Genomic DNA, 26,166 nt, shown 5'->3' with positions numbered 1-26,166 from the left:
TCACCAACCTTTGGACGTGCACTGGAGTTAAGCAGATCTCCTAGTCCAGTGTGTGTTTTTTGACATCAACACACATCCTCCACAAGCTCGCCATGCAGCATGCGCGGCAGCATAGGGGTCAAGAGAGGAGATGAGATTGCCTACCCCGGCTGCGACGCGGGGAAAGTGCAGTGGTGAATAGCGTGGCGCGCATTGCCGAAGGCGGCAGCGATGCGGGTGGCGTGCTCCAGCGAAGGCAACGATACATCCAGTGCTCCTGATTCCAGACACCAGCTTCGTGAGGTTAATCCGATCGCCCGCGTGGCCGAGTCTCCATGAACACACATAGTTTGCAGCGGCAGCCAACCCTGCAGAGAAATCCTAGTTAATGGAGAGCATTGCGCGCGGTGCGTAGGGTGGTGCAGCAGAGTAAAAGGAGGACGAGGTGTTGCTGCTGCTCTATTGTAGCTGTGAGTTTTGGTGATGGTCGATTGGCTGCCCATGGTCGTAGCTCATTGCCGAATATATAGCCATGGTGTTGATTTGCTGCTGCTGAACAGTATTGGAGGCAAAACTAATGGAAAATTGAACCATGAGCACGCACGACATCGACCGCTACAAGCATTGGTCTCCTCATCTCTGGTGGCCATGAATTAGTGGATGTTCTCACCGTGTTAAACTTCTACATCAGTGACCAGCCGCTTGGCATGGTTGAGCTCGTGCCCTGCCTCCCTGAGCAAATACTCCATGCGAAGGCCGGCCGGAGAGGAGATTGCACAACAGCCCTGTAAACTGCTTCTGCTTTGCCTAAATTTGTCACTATTCTTAGCACGGTTGTCGGTTCTTTTAGATTTGGAATCGCAATTGATGGAAGATTGATATTTTTGGGTTCAAATTCACAACTTGAGTTGGAACCTAAAATACAATCGAAGTATTCTGGGTCGATGTCATATGCTAGGCCAGGATCAACTGCTCTGTTTGGATCAATGAAGCCACCACCATAGTCAAATGGATCTGTCTTTTGAGGCAGCCCATCAGCTAATATTGGGAGACCATATTTGTCATTGATTGCTGGGCCATATTGAAATTAAGGAAGATAATATAAGTCACATTATATGCTGGAAGAAGCATTTTCCTGAAACATCTACAAATAATATTACCTGTAGTCACTAGTGCTGATTTGATAATAGAAGGAGACCAATCTGGATGCAATGCCTTGAGTAATGCGGCTACACCTGACACATGTGGGCATGCCATTGAAGTTCCTAACAAGAACTTGTATGAATCTTTGATAGCAGCTAAGATAATGGATCCAGGTGCTGCAACATCAGGCTATTGAAATTTAAAATTGTTAGTGACAGAAGGTAATCTCTAATAGAAGATAAATAATTGAATAAACGGATAAATCTTAATATCCTAATAGAGAAAATAGGTATGTGTGATCAAACTATCCATCCATGTTGACAGTTCACTGGCTTGTATCACTATGTTGTTCGAAGACATTCAGAAAAGATCGAGTATTTCCTTTGATGGGGGACATTATCCTTTCAATCTCTCAACTGTTGTAGCTGTTGTGACTCTAATATATGATCTTCCTTGATACACTATTTTTAGTTAATTGCTTTACAAGCTTAGTGGCCAGCACAAACTATTGCAGTGTTCTATTAGTTAATGTTGTATAAACAAAATACAAATTGTACTCTTGGATTACAAAGTTATAACTACGGTGGAATGACTAGTCCATCTACTATTAACACAGTAAAATAAACCCTCTGAAGAAGCCAGAGATTAAATATTGAGATTTGTTTCGGTCTAGTAAAAAGTATCTCGAGGTATCCGTACCTCACGGTATTAAATCGTTTCCAATTGTTAGATCTAGCTGTGCAGGATGAACATTGTTAGATCGAACGATCGGAAATGATTTGGTACTATGAGGTACTGGTACCTCGAGATACTTTTCGCTGGACCGGAGCAAATCTCTTAAATATTAGTTAGTAGAATATATCATGTAACAAAAATAAAAAGAATGTAATGTATTTTACTGGAAGAGTACATATTGACGTACTGCTCCTGGCAATTGATCAAATTTTTAACTCGGTATGCACACACCTTTAGGAAATCTGGGGAATATGAGCTGGGTCCTCTCGAGGAGAACGTCGAGATTTTCGGAACAAGCACTTCACCTCCAATCCATGTACGCGCTGCGGCCACCTTAACTACCATTGCGGTGTTTTCATCAGCAGATTCCTTTATCTGTTTCGTAACTTCAAAGTCCACCAAAACACATGGCATGCTGCCACAATCTTCAAGGGTGTCCAGACCATCAAGAGCAAATTCCTTTTGCTCCAGCCTCCTTCAAAGCTTTTATAGCAATTGGGATGGTGTATGATGGTGCAATTATGCTCACAGTGGCAGGACCATAGCAAAGCACGATCTTCCCAGCTGCAAGGGTTACATTAGCTGTTGCCGCAGATAGAAAAGTGCACCTGCATTGATATTACAATTCAACCAGGAAAGGTGATTACGTATCCAACCTCCGCAAAAGCATATGGCCCAAGTACAATGAGTTTCAACCATACCTGGACTGTTAAATCTCGTACCAATTATCGTTGGCATCTTGCTCATAAAACAAAGATTGACCCTGTAATTGATCGGTGCCAACAAGTAGTGACTGACTCATCATGTATCCAGCAATTCTGGCTCATCATGTTTTGACGTGTCACATCGGATATTATATAGGGTGTTACATGGGTGTCCGGACACTAATAAAAAAAACTAATTACAGAATCCGTCAGTAAACCGCGAGACGAATTTATTAAGCTTAATTAATCCGTCATTAGCAAATGTTTACTGTAGCACCACATTATCAAATCATGGAACAATTAGGTTTAAAAGATTTGTCTCGTAAATTAGTCGCAATCTGTGCAATTAGTTATTTTCTTAGCCTATATTTAATACTTCATGTAGGTATTCAAACGTTCGATGTGACAGGGTGTAAAAATTTGACGTGGGATCTAAACATGCCCTGTATAAATGAATGTCTCTCGGAGTGCCAAACTAGTATAGGTGGTAATGCCCAATTAGCATAGGTATAGGTATAGATATATGGATCAAAACAGAATTAAACTTCCACTAATTTTTTGGAAGATGATCTGCTTGTGGTAGTTTTCAACAATGTAAACCAAATGTTCATCATGGCAACCCCTCTACTCACTAGAAAATGACAAAAGTATTATTTGGTTGTCTGTAATTCAGTTGAAATGCCCAATCAAAATGGCTACTTGTTTTCAACTTGACGATCCATTTTGCCATAACCCTCCATCTATTTAAGTGTGGCTTAATATAACACATATGTCCCTCATTTATTCCATTATTTTTCAGACCTCTCTCCATACGATAGGAGGTATCACATAGTATAGTAAAATCACAAATTACAAACAAAAAGCAGAAAACATATAAAACGGTACGACAATTTTGGGAATGCTGACAAACTCAGATTGTAAGGGACTGATAACCTCTGAAGTCTAAACATTATGCAGTTGTATGCTTCATCAGAGATCTGCATAATTATTGAATACCACTGGTCGAACTGCGATTGGAATCCTGACATAGTGAGAACCACCATCACACCATGCTAGGCTTCCAAACAGGTAGCCCCCCTGAAATTTGTGGGTCATGCTGATGGTGACTTTAAAGCTCTGCTTTTTCTTGCCTTGGTTGAATTGTAGAACAGATGGCTCCACTAATATCCGGACACTAGGAGGAGATTGCACAACAGCCTTATAAACTGCATTAGCTTGGCCTACATTTGTCACTGTTCTTAGCACAGCTGTTGGTCCTTTAAGATTCGGAATCGCAATTGATGGAAGGTTCATATTTATGGGTTCGAATTCACAGCTTGAATTGGTAGCTGAAAAACAATCAAGGATTGAGGTGTAGTCTTTTGGGTCCACATCATATGCTAGGCCAGGATCAACGGCTCTGTTTGGATCAATGAAGCCACCACCATAATCAAATGGATCTGCTATCTTTTGGGGTAGCCCATCAGCTAATATTGGAACACCATATTTTTCATTGCTGGCTGGAGAACCATGTTGAAGGTGAGGAAACTAAATTAGTGATATATTATATGCTTGAGAAGTATTTTCTAGGAATTTAAATCACCTGTAGTCACCAGCGCTAGTATTTTCTAGGAATATAAATCACCTGTAGTCACCAGCGCTGATTTGATCATAGCAGGAGACCAATCCGGATGCAATGCTTTGAGTAATGCAACTACACCTGACACATGTGGGCATGCCATCGAAGTTCCTGACATGAACTTGTATGAATCTTGGACTGCTGCCAAGATGTTAGATCCAGGCGCCGCAATATCAGGCTATTGAAACACGAAAGTACATGTGAGGAAAGGAGAGCCAACAGAGGATAAATAACTAAATGAACTTATGAAGTCTTTAAGTAACAATAGGGAAAATAGGTATGTGATTAAACTGTCCACGTTGACAAAGTTCAATGGCTTTCTTTCAGTATGCTCTTTCTCAGACCTTGTATAAAGTACCTGCTCTGAAGGAGGTCTTACTTTATTTTGAGTCTCTCAATTATTTTACCTCCTGACACTAATTTATGCGCTTCCTTAATTTCCCTTTTTCAGTTACTTGTTCTACAGGTACAGGCACAATGGTGAGCACAGATTATGATTGTGTTTCCTAAATGTATTTGGCGGAAACGCTACATCAATGTTGCTAAGCCATCGATTTTTTATGCACTAATAAACGTTCAAAAGAAGTTATAGAAACAATATTAGTTAGAATAGTGTAATAAAAATACAATATAGCATAGTTAGGTGAAAGAGAAACTATATATATTCATCTTAATGAACTGCTCCTGGAAATGGATCAAACTCAGTAGGCACTCACCTTGAGGAAATCTGATAAAAGTGTGCTGGGTCCTCTGGAGGAGAATGTTGAGATTTTCGGAGCGAGCACTTCACCTCCAATCCAAGTACGAGCTGCAGTTACCTTAACTACCAGTGCGGTATTTTGATCAGCGGATTGCTTTATCTGTTGTGCAGCATCAAAGTCCACCAAAACACATGGCATGCTGCCACAATCTTCGAGGCTGTCCAGAATATCAAGAGCATATGTGGCAAAAATAATTCCCTTCGCTCCAGCCTCCTTCAAAACTTTTATTGCAGTCGGCATGGTGTATGCCGGTGTAATTATACTCACGGTGGTAGGATTGTAGCAAAGCACAATCTTCCCAGCAGCGAGGGTTACATTAGCCGTTGCCACAGACTGAAAACTGCACCTGCAATAATATTATAAATCAACCAAGAAAGATGATTACATCTCCAACCTTTATAAACGCATATGGCCAAGGTACAATGAGTTTCTTAATTGGTTGATGATAAGAAAGCTAGCGTCAACCATACCCGGATTGATAAATCTCATACCAATTGTCCTTGGCGTCTTGCTCGTAGAACAAAGAGTGACCCTGTAATTGATCGGTGTCAACGAGTATTGTGCAACCATCAATTCTAGGCTAGCTAGCTTATCTACATATAAACATATATGTACATACACCCAAGAATCTAAATATATAATTGGAAAGAACAACCGCTGGAAGGAACTTAACATACCACAAAGTTGCTGGTGTTGTTGGCAAGAGTGATGACAGTGGGGAATGCACGGTCTATTGTGGCTGATGCAACCGATATGACCCATGGAAGTGAATTCTCAACAGTCCTTGGAGCAGGGCCGTTGTTACCCGCCGCAAAGACGACGGTTATGCCGTTCTTCACGGCATGGATGCTGCCATAGGGCTCAGAACCAGGATTACCGAGAGAAAGGGACAGGACATCGACGCCATCATGTATGGCGTCGTCAATTGCTTGCAGGATGGCTGCCTCATCACAACCCACCTGTTCCCAACAAACCTTGTACATGGCAAGCCGTGCGCGGGGCGCTACGCCCCTAGCATAACCGGCAGCGAGCCCATGGAAGCTAATGTTTGGCACCAGGGCACCGGCTGCTGTAGATGACACGTGTGTCCCATGTCCAGTTGCGTCCCTGGCTGACTTGTACTCGCCTTTAAAATCCTCTGGGTTCAAATGTTTGTCATACCATCGAGCCCCGATGATCTTTCGGTTGCACAGGTTAGAACCAAATGCTTGGCCGGCAAGACATTTTCCCTTCCACTTGGAAGGTAAAGGACCTAGACTGTCATCTCTGAAGCTTGCAGACTCCGGCCAGATACCTGACATATATAAAAGGAATAACTTTCATTGTGATCATATTTATGCCAAAATTCTAAGCCCCACATATGTGCTGCATACCATTTCCTTAAGTTACAAATACAGCTATTTCACCTTTCACATAGCTGTTTATAGACCAAACATTCGGAATACAAGACCAAAATGTAGCTTCGAGAAGTAACAAAATCAGGAATAACACTAATTTTGAACATAAATTTACACACATTAACGTTCAAGTGATGTAGATCACTAGATTGACTCACGAGTGTTGTAAACCACTCTGAAAAACAGAATAAAAATATCAATACTCCATCTATCCATTTATAAAAGACATGTATGTATTTCATTAACTCAAACTCCATAAGTTTTGAACATAAACAAATTATGCATATATGTAGTGCAAAGAAAAAAAATTGTATACCCTTCTCTAAAAATTACATTTCTTCCATAGATGTTGGTTTGGTAACTATTAACGATATACTCAAACTCCAATTTATAGACAGTGCCAAATCAAAATGCTCCCTACAAAAGTGGATGGAGCCTGGAGGAAACACCAGCTAACTCAAATCATTTGCGTAAGCCATGTGCATACATTGAAATGCAGGTAATCTCTTACGAGTGGATCAGTCTTGTATATATATATTTTTTTGAGAGCATTGCTGGCGAAGGTCCCACAGTTGAGTTAATATATGAAACTTTAAATGAAGAGTTATTTACACAGACCAAAACAAGATTACAAAGAAGCAAGCCAATCTAACAGAAGAGCTCTCTCTGGGAATTTAAGTCTATAGAGAAGAAGATAGAGATCATCCTTAAAAAGGCATCCCCAGTCAGCCACCATGTTAATGCTCTAATATCATAGATAATCTCATTCCTTTGTTTCCGAATATGCCAGGACGCATAAAGAATCTTCTACACAAATTGGATGAATTATAAGCCAATCTTGCTGACATCATCATATCATGAAAACTAGATAAAGGAATTATACAGTGGACATCTATTAGACTCGAACACTACGTATTGAAGGGGCATTCAAGAAATAGATGATGTAGTGTCTCTCAATGTTGACACTGATACAGAACACAAGTTCACTATGTTTTCTGTCCAGCATGTCTCTAGTATTGACTATTAAGACGATCAATCAACACTAGCCAACCAAACACCTTGGCAAGCAAGTGTGTTTCGGGATGTAAGGGCCTTGGCCTATTTGTCTCGCGTCTCAAATAATGCGACGTCCGGTGGCTACAACATATTTCATATTTGATTTGACATCCATTTCCAGAATCATTTTTACCCATGCAGGAACATTGTAGAAACAATGTATCTAGCTAGCGTGCAGAAGTAGAACCTGACACATCACACAATACACAGAAAACTTGAGGAGCTGGAGTTACCTGAATCGATAATTCCAATGATGATGCCATCTCCATAGTTTGCACGATGCAGTAAACCAGCTGATTGGGTGTAGTCCAATCCGAGGAAATCCTGGCTGCGAGTTGTATGCAATGGGTGCACAATGCTCGGTTTTATGCTGAGTACCTCTGGTATCTCTGTACATGCATTGAAATGAAACACTAGAAATGAAAACAAGTTCGACTATATATAAACATGTACAAATGCTTCTGGGCTATACTCAAGTACTACTGTATATTATACTTGTTCAGAAGCATTTTGTGGCATGATTGGGACATGAAGACTCTATATATACTGGAGTTAGAAAAACACGTTGGAGGATTGACAGCTTTCACTAGATGTAGATAGCTAGATTAATGGCCAGAATCAGTCAATACCTATGTGGGCAATGCGTCGAGCAGTTGGTGTGCATGGACCAGAAGACCGGGGCCGTGCGTGCAAAATGAGGAATTGGAAACATAGGTAGTGCTATAGCAAGGAGGTTGGCAGGGAAGAGGTGGCGAGCTGCCGACGGAGGGGGTGGTGGGCGGGGCCGTCGCCGGCAGACAGGACTAGACGGCCCTGCCTATACAAGACCCTATTAATCATATTTCTTTAAAGTAAATTTACAAAACTACTTTAAATAAACTATAGCAAAAATCGTAAAACCATACTGTTGACGGGCTATATCCGCAGATAGTATTTGTAAAGTATGAAAATCGCTGGAACTAGGGTATGCGCGAGATTGGATATGTAAGACAAGGGACAATGATTTATACTGGTTCGGGCCCTCAAGATGAGTAATTACCCTACTTCGGTTTACATGTATATATGAATAAAAATACCACAAGAGTTACAATGGGAAAGTATGATGGCTAATCTAACCCACTGACTAGATCCCATAAAAAAAGGCCCGACTAGATCTACTAGACGAATATGGCTCTGGCTTATTTCGGATTGCTTCTGGATGTGAATTTGGCTATGGCTTGTAACTCGATCCCCTCCTAGGAGAAGATGGCCTTGTATATATAGCGATAATCATCTATTTCTCTAAGTAAAACTGGGAGACTGTATCGAAACAGGCTAAGGAGAACTTATCTCCTCCGACTAGGAGTCTGACACCTTCTATTCTAGAAAGATAATTTCCTTCTTTATCCGTCGTATTTGCTTAATCGAATGATACATCCCCATATACTATTGGGTATATGGTATTATCGTATTCCACGAACTCATGTATAGGAGGTATATCTTATCCTTGACGCTGACACACATTTTAACATACAAATTTCTCACAAGACTACAGAATTAAGGTGGAATACCAAAAATTTTAAAAAAAGATTGAGCAGAAAATTTATCACAAAACTATAGGTTTAGTATCATTTTAATCATAAAACTACCACGTTTATAGATCCAACATAACTCTAAAATATGTAGTTAATTTTATGATAACTTCAATATTTAATATGTACTTTTGTGATGTAAGACTTTAAATATATGTTTTCCAATAGTTTATTTAAAATATTTGTGGTTCTGTGAAATAAAAAAGTAAGTCATAACTAAAGTACTTTAATAATAAAATAAGTCATAAGAAAATAAGTGATTAATATTACTTACATATTTTTTAATATGATAATTGCTCAAAACGTAGCGCCATATATTTAAAAGTGGAGATAATATATTTATATCTCTAGTATATATTTCTTATCAAATTTTGTTATTTTCATCTTTTTCCATTTATGTCTTAATTTACACCAGTACTATTTGAAGCATTATTCAAATAGATAATGAAGAAACCTTATCCTAGGTCTCCACAGTGAGAACTACTACCTCCGTTTCAGGTTAGAAGACTTTCTAGCATTGTCCATATTCATATAGATGTTAATGAATCTAGGCACACATATATGTCTAGATTCATTAACATATATATGATTGTGAGCAATGCTAGAAAGTCTTATAATATGAAACGGATGAAGTACTTGATATTTACATCGTAATATTTGGAAATGCACCATGAATGTATAAAATTTACAGTGTTAGAGATGGAATTAACAGTGAAAAGACATGTAGAAAAATTTAAATGCTTTTTTACTCACCTAGTCCCAAGCACAGGTACATTCACAAGGTACTGCAAGATTACTCCTACTATTACGTTTTTCAATATATGACAATGACGTATATATTTAACTATTCATCTTACTTAAAAAACTGGTGTTAATATAAAAAATATAAGTAAATACTTAAAGTACCTATTTTAAAGTCACAGTATCATATAATTAAATCGAAGGGAATATAAATTGTACTACCAAATACTATGATAGTATCTCAAAAGTTAAAACATCATTTTCCTCCCTAACAACTTTTCCCCCAAGGATAAAAGATACCAGTACAATCAAATGTTATTTAGCTACTCCCTCTATTCTAAATTGCTTAAAATTACTTGTCGTTACGGGTTTGTATGAGTCAAATATTTTTAATCTTTAACCATTAATTTCTATAATCTCGTATAATTTAGTATCGCAAGATTTATATTTTTAGATTTACCATAAGAAATATTTATGACAAATGTAGAACTATAAATAATTTGAAACGGAGGGGAGTATACATCATAACTTGCACATCTTTTCAGTATCATTAAAGCGTGGAAAACAAAACAAGTTCTTAAGCATGTGAAAATGGAACAAATAAAGTTGCCTAGACAAAAGCAGAAAGCCAAAGGAGCGAGCTGCCAGCAGCAGGTCGTAAATACAAATATCGCAACCGATTGAATTTTTTAGGACCAAAACTAGTGGGCGTCAGTGTCGTCTATGGGCGTGCGTGCTTGTGTAGTACATCTGATTTATCCTCGAAAAGAGAATTAGGGATGAAATGACCGATTTCTTTATCTTCCTATGGCATATTAATGATCACATAAAAAATTATAGTAATAAATGTAGATGTTGGTAGAGAGGATAGTTGTCATGGGATAATCCTCTCCAACGGGACGTCGTTATACCCCCACTCTGTGAGTTCGGCCGGGGTACCGGGTGCAACGATCAGGAGTGTAACCTAGCTGTAGGTTGGGCTAGCGAGGTGGATAGCAATCGAACAAGAGACCGGGGATTATACAGGTTCGGGTCGCTGGAAAGCATAATACCCTACTCCTGTACGTAGAATTAAGTTTGAATTGTTATAAGAGAGCTCAAATCCTAGGGAACCAGTTCACTAGTTCTCTCCTAAGATTCAAGCCTTTTTCCCAGTCGTCCTCTTTCTCAGCGGACAAAGTCCTCCTTTTATAGTTCAATGGGATACCACATGCACCGCCTCTACACATCTTACCCTTGGAGGGGGGCCCACCACTACCCAGGTCAAGCCGCGGACCATGCCTTAGGCCGGAAGCAAGACGGTTGCTTACCCCCAGGTGGGTCCCAGCACCGTCCTTCATCTGACACGGGGACATCCCTGTCATTCCCCTATAAATTCTTGGAGACTTTTGTGGGTTCATGCATAGGGGGCAACTGGTTATATGCCAGTTGCTGAGCGCTGATGGGACGGGGCATACCTGCCCCCACGCCGCCTGACACAGGGCGGGACGTGGGTGCACTGCCGCCCGTCCTATCCGCCTGCGACCGGTTGCAGCCTGGTCAAGGTCGATTGACGCACATCAATCGACTGGGCGTCGCAAGACTGTCCATGCCACATTAAATGTGGTGGGGGTGGTCGAGGGCGCCGCTCATCAATGCACCTGGCGGCGCCCCTTCCTCTGCCCACCCGGTTGCAACGTGGCAGCCGAGTGAGGGCCTCGGGGTGGCATGACCCTTGGGCCCGAGGGGCGCAACGGAATACCCTGAGGCCCCTCGGCCACCCGACACTTGCGCGGCCACGTGGCTGGATGAAAGGGTTCTTTCCCTTCGGCATGCGTACCCCCGGGCCCATATCACCGACAATAGTTTTTGTCCATCCTTAAAAAGGGTATATATACGTCTTCATATTTGAGATTTTTTTCTCATAAAGGAGGTAAAAAACTAATATTAACTCATGTTTGTATATATTGTATGTATTTTGTTCTGTTTTTCTAAAGAGATACATGTATTTGTATTATTAAGAGGTATATGCTTTGAGGGTAGAGGTATATACCTCCTGACGACTAACATTATATACCGCTTTGTACCTTCTACTTGGAGAATGTTGTGATTGGTGAGATAGGTCAAAAACAGGTGGAGATTGTGAATTATTGAAGGTTGTGATTGATTAGAAAATAATGTACGTGAATAAGCTGTTATATTTTAAGATAAATTTTAAATGCTAGACATTATTATGGCCCTGTTTAGTTTCAAAAAAAACATCACATCGAATCTTTGGACACATGTATGGAACATTAAATATAGATAAAAAGAAAAACTAATTGCACAGTTTGCATGTAAATCGCGAGACGAATCTTTTGAGCCTAATTAGTCCACGATTAGCCATAAGTGCTACAGTAATCCACGTATGCTAATAACGGCTTAATTAGTCTCAAAAGATTTGTCTTGCAGTTTCCAGGCGAGTTATGAAATTAGTTTTTTCATTCGTGTTCGAAAACTCCTTCCAATAGGCCAGTTAAATGTCCGATGTGACATCCAAAAATTTTCATTTCATCAATTAAAAAGACCCTATATTTTAAGATGGAGGGACGAGTATATAATTACCAGCAATGTCCTGTGCTTGAGATTCAGTAAGCATGGCAGCAAATCCAGAGAAGCCATGTTTGTAGTTGTAGATCATTGAATCCTGCGCTTCTTCTTTGCTGCAAATTAAATTAATTGGCCTAGCTTCAGATGAGATCTCCGTCGTCTAATACTAATTACTCCTTGGGTCGAAAATACCTTTTAGACCACACTTTTATCCAAATTTAAAATATTTCACTATAAATTTCTAAAACACATGGAAACCTCTAAAAAATTTTATTTTAACACTGTGTCTTTATCTAAAAAAATGATAGTACTAACATGGACCTTATAATTTACTACTCCCTTCGTCTCATAATATAAGATATTCTGAGTGGATGTGAGACATTTATGGTATATCTTAGGTACAGTAGCTGATTCATCCTTGTTAATTTGTTAACTGGTGTTCTTGCCTTCCAAGGATGGCAGTGAGCATGTCATGATGCGAAGCCGTTGTTTGTTCTGGATCTTCATGCTGCTTCTCCCCTAGGTACACTACGTACAGCTGCATATATATGCATCCATCGAAATGGAACTAATTAAGTTTTGCAAACTGTATACAAAATGGATATAATTTAGAGAGAAGCAGGCCTTTTTACTTCATCATCACAGGAACTAAATCCTACCTTTTTTGTTGCAGTCTGCTGGCAGACCACGTAGGATCTCTGCAATGGAAGAAGGAGAGCGAGGAGGACGACGATGACGAGTCGGAAATGGCCTCTGCCTCCATTACTAGCATCAGCCATGAGTCCGATGCCAATTAGTTGTGTTCTTAACTGGAGTGCTATAGGCCGACCGGTATACCTGTCTATCATCTGAGCATCTGCTATTTATAATATTCATCATCGACTAATCGAGATAGACAACTATATGTATTCAGGGAGAGCCAGGTAGGTACAGGACGTAATTTTGACAACTTAACCCTTTTAGAAAATTTATTCGGAGAATGAACCATGCCTAAATCTTTTTTAAAAAGTAAACATGACCACGACACATGACGTTGAGGTCCAACATTTCAGCACCAACGAGGCTGGCATTGGTTTTGAGCATGGCATTGGATCCAAGCCAACAGTTCTAATGGCAGGTGGTCAGCGCCAAGAGTTGATAGGTCGACCTCAGTGCTTTCACAACGAGGTTGACAGCAGCAGCGGTATCCATAACCTATTATGCCGGCCACCACCATCGATCTCGATTCTCAGCACCGCTGGACGTACTCTTGTGTCACCACCAGCTCCTCCCTCATCCATGTCGCCGTGCACCGTCCTCATCGAATGGTTCATTCTTTAAATAAAATTTGTATAGGGTTATATCCTTAAAATTTCGGTAGGTACAGTGTGTAACACATTCTGACATGGACCTTTCTAATTATTTTCCACCCAATTCGGGGCAAAAACGTACTACAGCGATGTTGTATGGATACTGTTTAGTTCGTGTTCCTTTGGTGCGTTCCTAAAAGCATCACTGCATCGGTGAGTATTTATCAATTTCTCTATCGCATGCATGTATGGTCCAAATGTACATACTCCTGTCGTAGTGCCGAGTTGGAGCGGTGTGCTTATCTTCAGTGCCAGAGTTTTTGTGTTTGGCGGAGTTGGAGCTGTTGCATTAGGCTTAGCCGATGACTCGGGCAACAATAACACAACATTTTTGCTCTGCCTCATTGTAGATCCACCTTTGGAGGGAGTCTCGGGCGAAAGCCCTGTCTGGTCTTCCAAGATCAGCGACATCGACACTTGCGGGTGCTGTTTCCTCCTTGGAGGTGTTGCTTTGTGGACTCTCTCCTCCTTTGGGTGAAAACCTAGTCCAGTTTATGGGCGGGTGTCGGCAGTGGCTTCTGTCGTTGTTCCTCTCCTTGGAGGCTTTGCCTTGAATGTCTTGCTTTTCCCTCGGTCCCTTATGTGGTTCGTTCATTTTGTCTCAGGCTTTTTTTTTTTGTTTTCTGTGTAAGGTTTTGTGTAAGGTTTCGCCAGTTTCGCTTTAGCAAACTATACATTTGTAAAGTTTTTGGGTCCGGTTTTCCTTATAAACAGGGTCAACTCTCTTCTTCTTGTAATATTCCGGTAGAACTCCTACCGTCGGTTCTTCAAAAAAAAGTGCGATATATATATACATAACTTTAATAATTCTATATAGTGGAGTTTCTTTTATGGTAGATGAAAATATACCAGGAGAAGTTACAATATTTCTAGAGTAATCTAATTAATTTACAGTATTTCAACGTGCCTTTCACTACTTAAAAAAATTCGCAAACCCCAGTCTTTCATTTGTATTTTCACATGCAGCTTAAATATCCAGCTATTTGTAAAGATGGCCGAGGCTACCTTAGAGTCATACATCACCTGTACAAACTTTTTTATTTCAGGCGGCCGTTGCAAAACGGTTCTCTTATGAAAATAAATGTAAAAATCGATTTTCATATAAATTAAGGATTATAGAATAGACTAGGATGATAAGATACATAGCAAGGACTTATGTGTCTTTTTTTAATTATTGATTTATTAATCTAGCTAGTAGTACAATCGAGGTGGGTTCTGTTTTTGAAGTGGTGGTCACCAATTGCCATAATCCCCTTAATGTTATCCAAACGATCTATTCTTTTGCTCTCTTTCAAGAAATTAGCTGGATCGATAAAATTATGTTCATTAGTGTTCTTTAAATTCTCATCATAAATCCATGTGAAAAGCTTCCTCATGAAGAGGAAAAAAAATCGTTATGAAAGGAGCAAACTTGTCCAGTCATGCAACGTAGGCTAGCAAAATGTTGAATCAAATAGGAAAATATGACAATGATATATATCGCAAAAACAAAAACATTCATGTCGATCAATATATGCAGGAGAAGAAAAAGCGATAGAACATCTTTTTGAGGAAAAGTTTTTTAAGATAAGAACAAGAGAATGTGGTAACATCCCTGCCCAATAATTTGAAGCTTATAGCAGTAGTATTGAGACTGATGTAACCCAATTGGTTGCTGTGTACAAGTGACTGCTGTGATGGTTTACTCTACCACCATCAAATTTTAGTTACAGAAGTTAGAGCTGGTTCCGTTTGCGCCAGCTGCTACGTGAAATTTTCGTGGGGTTAGTGCAAAACAAACATAAAAGCCTATTGATCGTGCACCGACCTAGAGACCCACATGTTAGCCTCTAGGGAAAGGTTAGTGGGCTAAGGCGGTTGCCCTGGTTCTATCGAACCACCTTCACCACCTCCTTCCACGTGGTCGCTCCTGATTAGCTCCTGATGGCGGTTATGGACGTTAACCGACCTACTGAGTAGTCATAAATAGATATAAAAAGAGGAGAAGCTCTCACTTCATAACGCATACTCAAGAAACAATCTCTCTATTCCTCATTTGTATTACTCACTATATTAGTGGAGCTTATGTTTAGAATAGTACTTCGGTTTGTTAGTCTTCTCATATATTCGGATATCTTAGTATTTTACTCTCTTTTGTAAGACTAAGAGCTTACAAATAGAATTATCTTTTTTTTATTTAATTATGTTTGTAGTTCATATCCTGCTTTGTCAATTATATGGCCTATGAGTAGTTTATACCTCTTTCATATACTCTATATGTTTAGGCTAGTCGACCTATGCCACAACATTGATCCAATGATCTGAATAGATTACACTAGTTCTAACTTGTCCATTTTAACGGTGGGAATCTTGAGGGATAGCTGTATTATTTAGCAATGTAAGTATGGTTCTTAGATTGATTAAATGCTGCTGGATGCGGGTGTGCCCCATTGAATGTAGAAGTAGGCGGTATGTGGTGACAGTAATATCTGTCCTTCGTAATCCTCCACGTTTGGGTATGACATAAGGGTTCGTAAAATAATTATAACCACACTAGCAGACCAGCAATGAGTAATCTCTCGGTAATGCTTGTGTGCCTAGATCTAAGTCCTAAACATGTATATGTATATGAATGCATGTCTCATCAATATAAAATTACATATGAGACCATAGCTTTATTTTGTGTAGCTAGTTTTTTTTAAGATGATTCTTCTATGTGTCACACTAGCAAACAATCATTATCATTAGACTATAGTATATTAATTATGAATATATTGATCTTTTCTTCCCACCACCACCTTCCCGATACCTTAGAGTACTTCCAGGAGAAATGCTACAACAATATTCGTGCGCTTGCGGTTTTATGTGTGATTGTATCAAATATAAACTATGATCACTCCACTAATCATCATGGTATAGGCACATTCAGTGGAAAAGCTGCCTAAATAGCCAAGAGACAGAAATCCAAAGCAACAGGATCGATATAACCCTCCTATAGTGACATCTAAGAACTAATATTTCCAAAGGCGGAGTAAGCATCCTATACAGCCACTCAGGCTCGTCGGCAAATGCGCAATACAATTTTGATGTTAATGTAAGGATTGAAATGAAATTTTCATATCAAAATACTTAACATAGTTATATATGTCTGGGCTCTAAAAATTTGGTGGCTCCCACCACAAAATAGCACATTTTCATGCATGGAAATGGGTCACTGTCCTGTCCTACCATCAGAGCTATATATCCACAGAGGGAGGTACAGCTAGAGAATATGCCAGTGTGTGGATCATGCTCGCCATGTTGTGCTATAGCTTGAATGCAGCTCTCTTTGGCCATATTGTGGACCACATTTAAGTCACCTTCAAATAACTTTAGCCTTTTCCCCCATGTTTTTGCCTTTCATCAAATTAAAGGGAAGAGGTGGATGTCTAGTTCCATAGGGCATCTACAATGTAAGCCATTCCATTGGTACCCTCACTAATTGAAACCACTCCAGGAACACCCATCTCCCAATGGGAGATACTCGCAGCTGGGCTCTTGAAAATCTCAAGCAACCGGGTGGAGGTACTCCAGCCCACAACGGGGTGCCCCAACTCACGTAGCCATAGGTATGTACTTCATTTCCTACCCCTAGCCCACCGAGAGCACCCACAGGCTTCTCCCCTTCTCTTCTCTTTTTCCTCGTCGTTTGACCCCATTGCCGCCTCCCTCCTCGCCCTCCCCAACCACCTCACTCCCTCAACCTCCCTCTCGTCACCGCTCGCTCCCTCTATCTCCCACCGCCGTCGCTCTCTCTCTCTCTCTTTCTCCCGTCGACACCGCTCTCCCTCTCTCTCTCTCCCGGCTGCCATCATCGCTTTCTTCCGCTCTCTCCCTTTCTCTCCCACCACCACCGCTCGCCTCTCTCTCCCTCTCTCTCTCTGTTGACGAAAAATCCGTGCTTGACTGATGGTGCAGGATATGTGTTGGCGCGAACTAAGTTGATGAACACAATGGCTTGGGAGATCTGCTTAGCTCTAGTGCAAGTCCAAAATATTGATGAGATGCGGACGTGCCACTCAGTTTGATCCTGCAACTGACAAGATAGATAAATTGATGATCACATAACCAAAAGGCTGATAAGCCGATAGAGAGATATTAGCCGATGCCAATGAAACTAGCCGATGTTGATGAGGGTTTTGAACAATTGGCCGATAATAATGTAATATAACAATAATATTATCCAGTAGAAACCAATCGGCTAATAATCATATGATAAAATAAACACCGATTCGAAGGTTAAAGCATACATCGGCTAGAGGTCCGATGCCATAAAATCCAAATGATTAGATGATCAGTGAAACCTTTGTTACGATTGGCTAAATCCAACTTGTATGTAATCCTTATAAGCCGATGCAACGTCTAGATAACTCATTCGCTGAAACGCCGATGAAACCCTTATTGGCAATCAAGAAGCAGGCTAGAGATTATGGTTCTAAGCCCAACGTAGTAGATCAAACTTAACTGATGCAGCACTAACTATGAAAAGAAACATAATATCTAGACAATCATTCCTTTGACTGATTTTCAGGGTGGTGGATACATTATATAATCTAAGCCAACAAAGTATTCTAGCCAATATCAACAAAACCCTAGATAGAGATCAGCCGATGCAAGTAGAAAACACTATCAATCTAGATTATATAATGTATATGACAAGATTAGAGTGTCGAAGCGCTGGAAGCACTAATCCCGACAATACAAGCCATCATAACAAGCCTTACACCCCTCGCTGGAGATCGAAGCTGTTGCAGCCCAACCTGAAACAAGAACTCGTCGAAAGTAAAAAGGTGGTGATGCACCGAAAGTAGATTATGTTGATCTTTGGAGATAAATTACAGGGACCCCGGGTGTACATATTTATACCCATGGGACATATTTCTAATGACAAAAGGAAAGATACAAGTCCTGATTAACACACTAAATAAACACTTCGTAAAAATAAAAGGAAATTACTAACTCCTGCCTAATCTATGCTTTCTATAAAGTTAAAGCCCACTAAGTCTAAAGCTCAACATGCTACCATACCACATCATCACCCACTAGCAATAATTACATATTTAATCTCATGCAAGCATACAATATGTTCTACAATTTATTTAATTCTACAAATCAAAATGCAAGCATATCCAATCATCACTCCTCATATCATTTGCATAATATTTTAACAAATCTGTCTATCACTTTTACAATATTTAACATATACTTATCAATATGTTTCACACTAAAGCACAGGTATCATTTGACTGATAAACCCTGATGCTTCATTATTTTTGTTCTTTTTACTCATTAACCTTTTACTCCTAACTTGATTGACAAAAAAAATATTGAAAATTGTTTAGTAATTCCCGCAGCAAAGAGCGGATAATCACCTAGTTAAAGATAGAATTAAGTCGCCATGCTATGGTCTTCACGATTCCTTCTTGAACTCGGTCTCTTTTGGATATGTTTCCATCGGCTGATTGTGCTCTTTCCTTATCCCGAATCCACTAAAGAATCTTACCAAATTTTGGCGTTAACACTCTCCCGCCGCCGCCTCTATCTCCCTCCGCACGGCGAGCAGCGCACAGGGCGCGGTGGCCGACTGCAATCGGGGCGCGGGGAGGGGTGGCCGATGGTGAGCGTCGCGTAGGGCGCGGTGGCCGACGGCGAGCGGCTAGTCGGGAGGCTAGATCTGGTCAGCCGCCCTGTCTCCAGGTCATTGCCGTCGCAGATCCATCTTTGCTGGGGCCACCGCCGGTTCCCCCATCACCTCGCCGCCTTGCAACCTCTACCCATCGCCACCTCTCTCTACGCTTCGATGGTCACGCAACAGTGACGGCGGCCGCTGCAGCTGCGCGGGTACTGCTCGTCTTGCTCCGCTCCGGTGAGGAAGGAGTCCTCGTTGGCGGCCAAGGCGAGAGGGGGAAGAAGGGAAAATATGGAGGGAGGAGGTGAGGGAGACGGGGACCATGAGTTGTGGCTCAGGAAAAGGGAGTGGAGATGCGTGTTCTCCTCGTGGGGGTCACGCCTCCCTCGAAAGGCACGGCTCGGGGACGGTAGATTGACGGTGTGAGCGTAGGAACGACCTGTGACTTCCTATATTTTACATGACCTTATCTACATGAGGAGAGGACATTGCAATCCAACAATGAACAATCACCTTGATATTATGGACGCTAGTACTAGGTAGCATATATCTATGGACCAAAAGGTCAATTAGTGTACCACCCAGTTTGCTTTCTCAACAAGTGGAGACCTGAGTGATGAGGCCATGAGGGACCACATGACCACAATAACACGTGCACTCAAAAGGGTTTAATTAGGGCATTCCCAAATTAAAGTATAATGTAAAAGGGATACACATATTGGAGTTAAAGAAAACAATGACACGAATATTGGAGAAAATATTATGTAATTTTGTTTATAGTGTTAAAGTACTCACTCGATCCCAACATATAAGAATTCTTAGTTTTTAAAATTTGACCCCAAATATAAGGATTTGTAGTGTACTACTACTCCACAAAGCACCCTTCATTTAATTTGTGCTCAATTTTACGCCTACAACCCTCCCATTCCCCCAACCACACCTCATTTATTTAGCAGCATCATAGTCTCTTTACTTCATTTTAATCTCGTGGAGGAAACTAGAAATGCTTATATTTTATAATGGAAGGAGTATTTAGGGGTACACCGTATCCTGTTTATAAATTAACTCCAGAAATAGATACCGATTTCCTAAATCTATTTTATTTGTAGATAATATATATATGTTTGTATTAATTTATGACTCGTATTAGTTTAGAATATGTCTCTGCTACAGGAGAATTTGCTCTATAGATCTTTAATTAATTAGAATTATTGTAGATGACGATTGACATGCTCCGAGCGCAAGCCTTGTTCATCGACAGAAACTAGTGATTACAAAAAAAAGTGGCTCCATATGAAACATTGAATCCTTAAAGTCTTATATTCCTTTGGGCCATTGAATTGATAGATGAACAACGATATTGGATACATATATTCTTGGTATGAATGAGTGTTTGCTCTAAAATCCATTGTGCTAGCTCTGTCTGTGAGTGCAAGATAGTGAGAGGGTGAGGTGTCTTGTAAGTTGTAACCTCCCTCTCCTTGGATAGTATAATATTCTTAAGAGAGACAAGTTATATGTTTCAAACAATTGAATTTTCTTTCATAACTGTATACTACATTTGTTTTTTAATAGATGATGTCGTTGACTTTTCGAATAATATTTGACCATTCGTCTTTTTTCAAAAATAGTGTAAATATGCTAAAATTTAAGTCATACTTAAAGTTTCTTTAATGGTAAAAATGTCGCAACAAAATAAATGACATTTATATAATTTCTTTGAATAAAACAAATGGTCCAATGCTACGTAAAAAACTATGGCGTCATCTATCAAAAAATGGAGGGACTATAAGCACCGACTTTTGCTTATTCATTTTAACTTATGGTCCACTGCTTCATTTATATACCACAGGCATATATGCACATGATCCATAAGTGCAAGTCAAAGTTTGTATTGGACATGCCGGCCCATTTAGAGTGTGTTAGCACCTCCTGGTTAGGAACACTTCCCTCTAATACGAAAACAGAGTAGTCCATTAGCGCGTGATTAATTAAGTATTAACTTTTTTAAAAAAAATGGATCGATATGATTTTTTTAAACAACTTTCGTATAGGAACTATTTTTAAAAAAACACACCGTTTAGTAGTTTGAAAATCGTTCGCGCAGAAAACGAGGGAGATGGGTTGGGAAGACTGTGATAAGAACACAGCCTTAGTATAGTTTAGAGGGAAGCTAGGCAGTTGCTCATATGATCCATATGTACACAACTCAAAGATCAGTAGAGATATATGGAGGCTCTCAAGATCAGTAGAGATATGCCGAGCCGCGCGACAACGAATCAAGTGAGCTAACAGCCAATAGCCATGAGCTTTCTGTCCATTCCTGGTGTGGGAGAATCTGAACAGAGCAAAGCATACAGAAACAAATGCCCCTTCCTGAACTAGTCCTTTAGAGGATATGCTCTACAGGATCTAAGCGAGATGGGGTGGTCGGCCATCATAGCCCTCGTCCTGTGGCTTGGAGCAGTGCTGGTGAGAACGCGCAAGCAGCAGCCAGCAGCGGGGCACTTTTGTTTTCAGGTGGGCCATACGAAAAACCGCACAGGATAATTGTGGGATCGGCGCCGGACAGTTACCCGCACAAAAAAATCAATTTTCCTTTTAACACGTCTGCACGCAAAAATAGCCTTTCGCATGCGGACGAGTTAAGTGGCCCGCAAACGAAAATACCCATCCACCATTTAATCCGGCCGTGCGCCCACTCCTCCCTCTCCCATCCTTCTCCAAAAAATTTCTCATGTTCCCCTCTCTCTCTCTCATTTCTCTCTTCCTCTCCTCCTCTTTTTCTTTCACCGCGAGCGGGGGCGGCAGGCCGATGACGAGGAGGGCGCTGGGCCGATCTGGTCACCGCCGCCCTCCCCCGCCCTGATCTGGTGGCCGCCGCCCTCCACAATGACGACAATGAGGTAGCGCGCGGCGGCGGCGACGACGAGGTGGCGCGCGACGCCTGCGGCGGATCTAGCGGTGGCCACCCTATGCGCGGATCAGGCGTCGCGACGGCAGCGGCGGTCACCCCCCGTGTGGATTCGGCGGCGCGACGGCGGCGGCGGCCGCCTCCCGCATAGATCCAGCGGCGGCGGCCACCCTCCGCGCGGATCCGGCGGCATGACGGCGGCGGCGGCCACCCAAAGTGCGGATCCGGAGGCGCGACGGCGGCGGCGGCTGCCCTCCGCGCGGATTCGGTGGCGGCGGCCGCTTCCTGCGTGGATCCAGCGGCGGCGGCCACCATCCGCGCGGATCCGGCGGCGTGACGGCGGCGGCGGCGACCCCACGTGCGGAACTGGAGGTGCGACGGCAGCGGCCCTCCGTCGCACAGATCCAGCGACGGCGACGGCGACGGGAGCGGGCGGCGGATCCGGCCACGGCCACAGCGACGACGACGGGAAGGCGGCGATGGTGGCGACGACTAGGGTTAGAGGTTTGTTTTTTCAATTTTGTTTTTCTCAATTTTTTATTTTTACGTGCGGGTAACTTAAGCATCCTCGCGTGCGGTTGCGCCACCCGCATGCAAAAATAGCGATTTTCACAGACGATTTGCTCCAGATGGGCTGAAGCTCCGGACGCGAAAATCCGATTCAATCGCACGGGAAAACGTTTGTGTAGTACTGTAGCGCACTGGACCGAGCCTAGCAGCGGCATCCATGGCTTGGGAGCAAGAGAAAAGGCGAGTGGCACGCGAGCTGTGGTGGTTTGGGAGGATCACTGTGCGGTGACTGTGGCTGACGGCCGGTTTCCACTTGCCGCGCGGCAAAGGCGAGGAGTGGACGGTGCAGAGATGAGAGGGATGGAGTAGAGCAGGCGGATGGGCACGACTGCCGTGACACAACCGCTGTGCGGGCGCGGCCGATGTGGCGTGTCTATCAGCGTGCGCGCTGGGTCCCGTCCTTCCTGGTGCGTCGTAGCGGCGTGCCAGTGTAAGACCTTATATTATTAATACATTGTAAAACCTTTAGAATTAATAGTATAAATTCATAAATGAATTTAGAAATTTCCTTTTTACATTATTTTGGCACTCGCACAACAAGAAAAGGAAAAGAAAAGCCAATAAATACCAGCATGAGAAAATTTTTAAAAATATTTTTGATTATTCCAATTTTTTTTATTTTGTATTTTAGAATCAAAATTTTCATAGTGTTAAACAGGCCGAATAACATCATAAGCACATGACCTTTGCCAACAGTAGAGCTATTGGTGCATTTAGGTCACGGTGCAGTGACGTAATGAAGTGTCAAGTCCAAGTCCATGTCCACTAAACACACAAATATGTTGGACCTCCAAAATTTACTTTTTCCTAATTTCACTTGTTGCCAATCCATTGGTGGCCACACCCACAAGCCAAGAAAATATATTAATTTATTGATGTATATATTTAGATAATAACATTCTGAATTCTGATATTTATATTTCAAAAAGCGCAGCACTTACAGATGACAACAACGGGATATCAATACAAGTTAATGGAAGAGTTCAAAAGATTGTCGATCCTTTCGATTATGGAGCAGGGTTTGTTAATTCCCATCATGGTAGCTGATCCAGGCCTCATCTACGACATCACTGTGTGATTACCTCAAGTTCTTCAACTGCATATATGGGAGGATTAGGCTCAGAGGACAATTGCACCACAATGAAACGATTACTTCCTGATCACCTGAACGTCCCATCCATCGCCATCATTAACCTCAGGGCATTCCAAGCTTGACATGCACCATCACCTTAGCGGGCAAGCTCATTGATCTCCTCTATCATCTTAGTTGTCTTAGGGCGTACAGCCAACTAGTATTTCCTTAGAGCTCATGCACTCACTACCGAGTGGTTTTTCTTCTGGCAATTGTAAAGAGCATTGGCCGGCCAGTTGATTGTCTTTCCATAAAGTTGCCTTGTTACCGTTTCCCAGTGAAATTGTGTTTGATATGCTTGGAAGAGTTGTAAGTCAATATGGTGAGATGGCATTGTCGTGTTAGCCCATGGCCTGGAGTAGTCCTTTCCTTATGAACCAAAGCCAATGAAGCCTCAACACATGTTAGAATTTTTTAGGTCCAGCACTCCAAGACCACCCTTTTTTTTTTTTTTGCGGGAACCCATTTTGTTTTTTGTTTGCAAATAATAGACCAGTTTTACCAAGCTTGCTCCTGCTTTGACATTTATTGGGTCTTCACCTTTCCACATAAAAGCTCATCTATGACAATCAATCTGTTTTAGGAGCACTCTTGATGTGTACTTCGATCCCATATTTTACACGTAGAGGAAGTTGTGTTGTATCGCTCTTCTTCTGTTAAAAGCGCTTTGATTTTGGGAAATCATCTCATGCAGTGCCAGTCTGGTGGAGAGCAGCTTGGCTGGCTACAATTTCTTTGCAAAACTGTTAGGATCTTGATTGGGCCGCCAATGGGCTAGGTGACAATGTTCCAAGCTGAGCCCATGCAAGCATTCATTTGTGTATATATATTGCAGCAGCAGCAACTTCAGGAGGCATCGGCGGCTTCGGCCACGGCGGTGGCTTGGTTCGGTTGAACCTTGTCGATCTCTATCTCTCTCTTACTCTCTCGTGTTCCTTTTCACTGCCACAACTTCTAGAAGCTTCCTCTACTTTTTCTCACTCAATTCCTATTCTATTTTCTGATATTGTATTGAATTCGATTCTTCTTGAGATTACTGAGTTTGGAAGAAGAGAGTTGTTAAAAAAACTATGCATTAGACTTACAGGACGATAATGTTCTACTCTGGTTGCGTCTCCTTTCATCGGAACCAAGCAGATTTTTTTCGAGTTGAGGGGCTTCAGTAAAGTAGTGTCGTTGGAGAGGAAAGCCTATACAACATTTAGGAGATGGGATATAATTATTTCCCAGGCTTGGAGAAACCTCCGATGAAACCATCTGCCCCAGTGCCTTTTTGGACATCATGGAAAATCAGAGAATCTGAGAAAGCGAGGGGGGGCGGTATCTTTGCTGTTCAGTAGTTCTTTTGTTAGAAAATAGTGTTGTTGATTAGCTTACATAATTACTAAATAGCAGTATTAATAGATTTGGGGGCGTTTTTGAGAACCCTCAACATGTCTATCTAGTTTTCTCTGTTCCTGTTTATCCCCTTTCTGTTTCTGCTCTGTAAATCCTTCTCTCTTCTCCCTCCCCACTTGTAAATCTTCTCCTTGTACATATTTTGTTGTCGATTCGACAACTGCGTCATGTCGAAGGGCGTGTTTCTCTTAACAGTGGTTGGAAGTAAAGATAATTGTATTGCTTAATAAAAATTTGTCAGATCCCGTTACATGGTTCTAGGGACTCTACTTATAGCCTATTACAGACTCCTTCCTTTAGGGTTTAGGTTTTACAGAGGAATTTACATGGTTGTCCTTATGATAGTTTATGGGATCCCCGAGGGTTTCCAATCAATAGGGGCGTAGTATAGGTAGTTAGAGAGTGTTGGCTCCCTAGGGATATTATTATGGGCATACAGTGTCTTTTACTTGCATGGGCTCCTAATGGGCCAAGTAGCTCGGCCCAATCCTTAGCGAAGCCTCCGGAAGGCGCGACGGCCCGCTGGGCCTTCTCCCGGTGAGGTTTGATACTTGGTCCTTCGCGACAAGGCTTTCGCCTCTCGGTCTTCGCCGCTTTTCCCTGGCTTGATTCCTCGCCTAGACCCTTGGTTTCGGTAGGCCCGGCCGAAGGTTCTCGTGGTATACCTCCAACATATTTTTTTATTAATGGTATACCTCCAACATATTTATTTATTAATATAGTGCAGTAGAAGTTATTTATTAATATAGTGCAGTAGAAGTCGCTCCTGCTGTTTAATCGTCAAAGAAAACAAGTGCACACCTTGCACCTGTAGACGTACGGCCCTGATGTAAAGTCTAAATTTTTTTCCCATCGAAAGGCCTCCTCCATAAGGAGAAAAAAA

At 41.7% G+C, this 26,166-nt stretch overlaps 1 protein-coding gene and 1 pseudogene across 2 annotated transcripts; both read right to left on the bottom strand.

Moving 5' to 3' along the window:
• Nucleotides 1-661: 661 nt before the first annotated feature.
• Nucleotides 662-3,178, bottom strand: LOC127770135 (subtilisin-like protease SBT3.7; annotated as a pseudogene).
• A 132-nt stretch (nt 3,179-3,310) lies between these two features.
• LOC127772247 (subtilisin-like protease SBT3.9) lies at nt 3,311-13,124 on the bottom strand. Of its 2 annotated transcripts, none has more exons than XM_052298257.1 (9): nt 12,933-13,124; nt 12,720-12,811; nt 12,289-12,386; nt 7,627-7,782; nt 5,618-6,234; nt 5,411-5,472; nt 4,896-5,286; nt 4,186-4,357; nt 3,311-4,060 (listed from the first exon to the last, which is right to left on the bottom strand). In XM_052298257.1, the coding sequence occupies exons 1-9, from the start codon at nt 13,119-13,121 to the stop codon at nt 3,531-3,533; spliced, it is 2,307 nt and encodes a 768-aa protein (XP_052154217.1). In that variant the 5' UTR covers nt 13,122-13,124; the 3' UTR covers nt 3,311-3,530. The 2 variants fall into 2 exon arrangements, with proteins under 2 accessions (XP_052154217.1, XP_052154218.1); XM_052298258.1 differs by having other exon boundaries at nt 3,922-4,060; nt 4,144-4,357.
• Between the last annotated feature and the right edge of the window lie 13,042 nt (nt 13,125-26,166).

Source organism: Oryza glaberrima, chromosome 4 (assembly GCF_000147395.1).
Source record: "Oryza glaberrima chromosome 4, OglaRS2, whole genome shotgun sequence".
Classification (NCBI taxonomy): Eukaryota; Viridiplantae; Streptophyta; class Magnoliopsida; order Poales; family Poaceae; genus Oryza; species Oryza glaberrima.
Note: the sequence above shows the minus strand (reverse complement) of the source record. Positions and strands in the feature narration are given on the sequence as shown.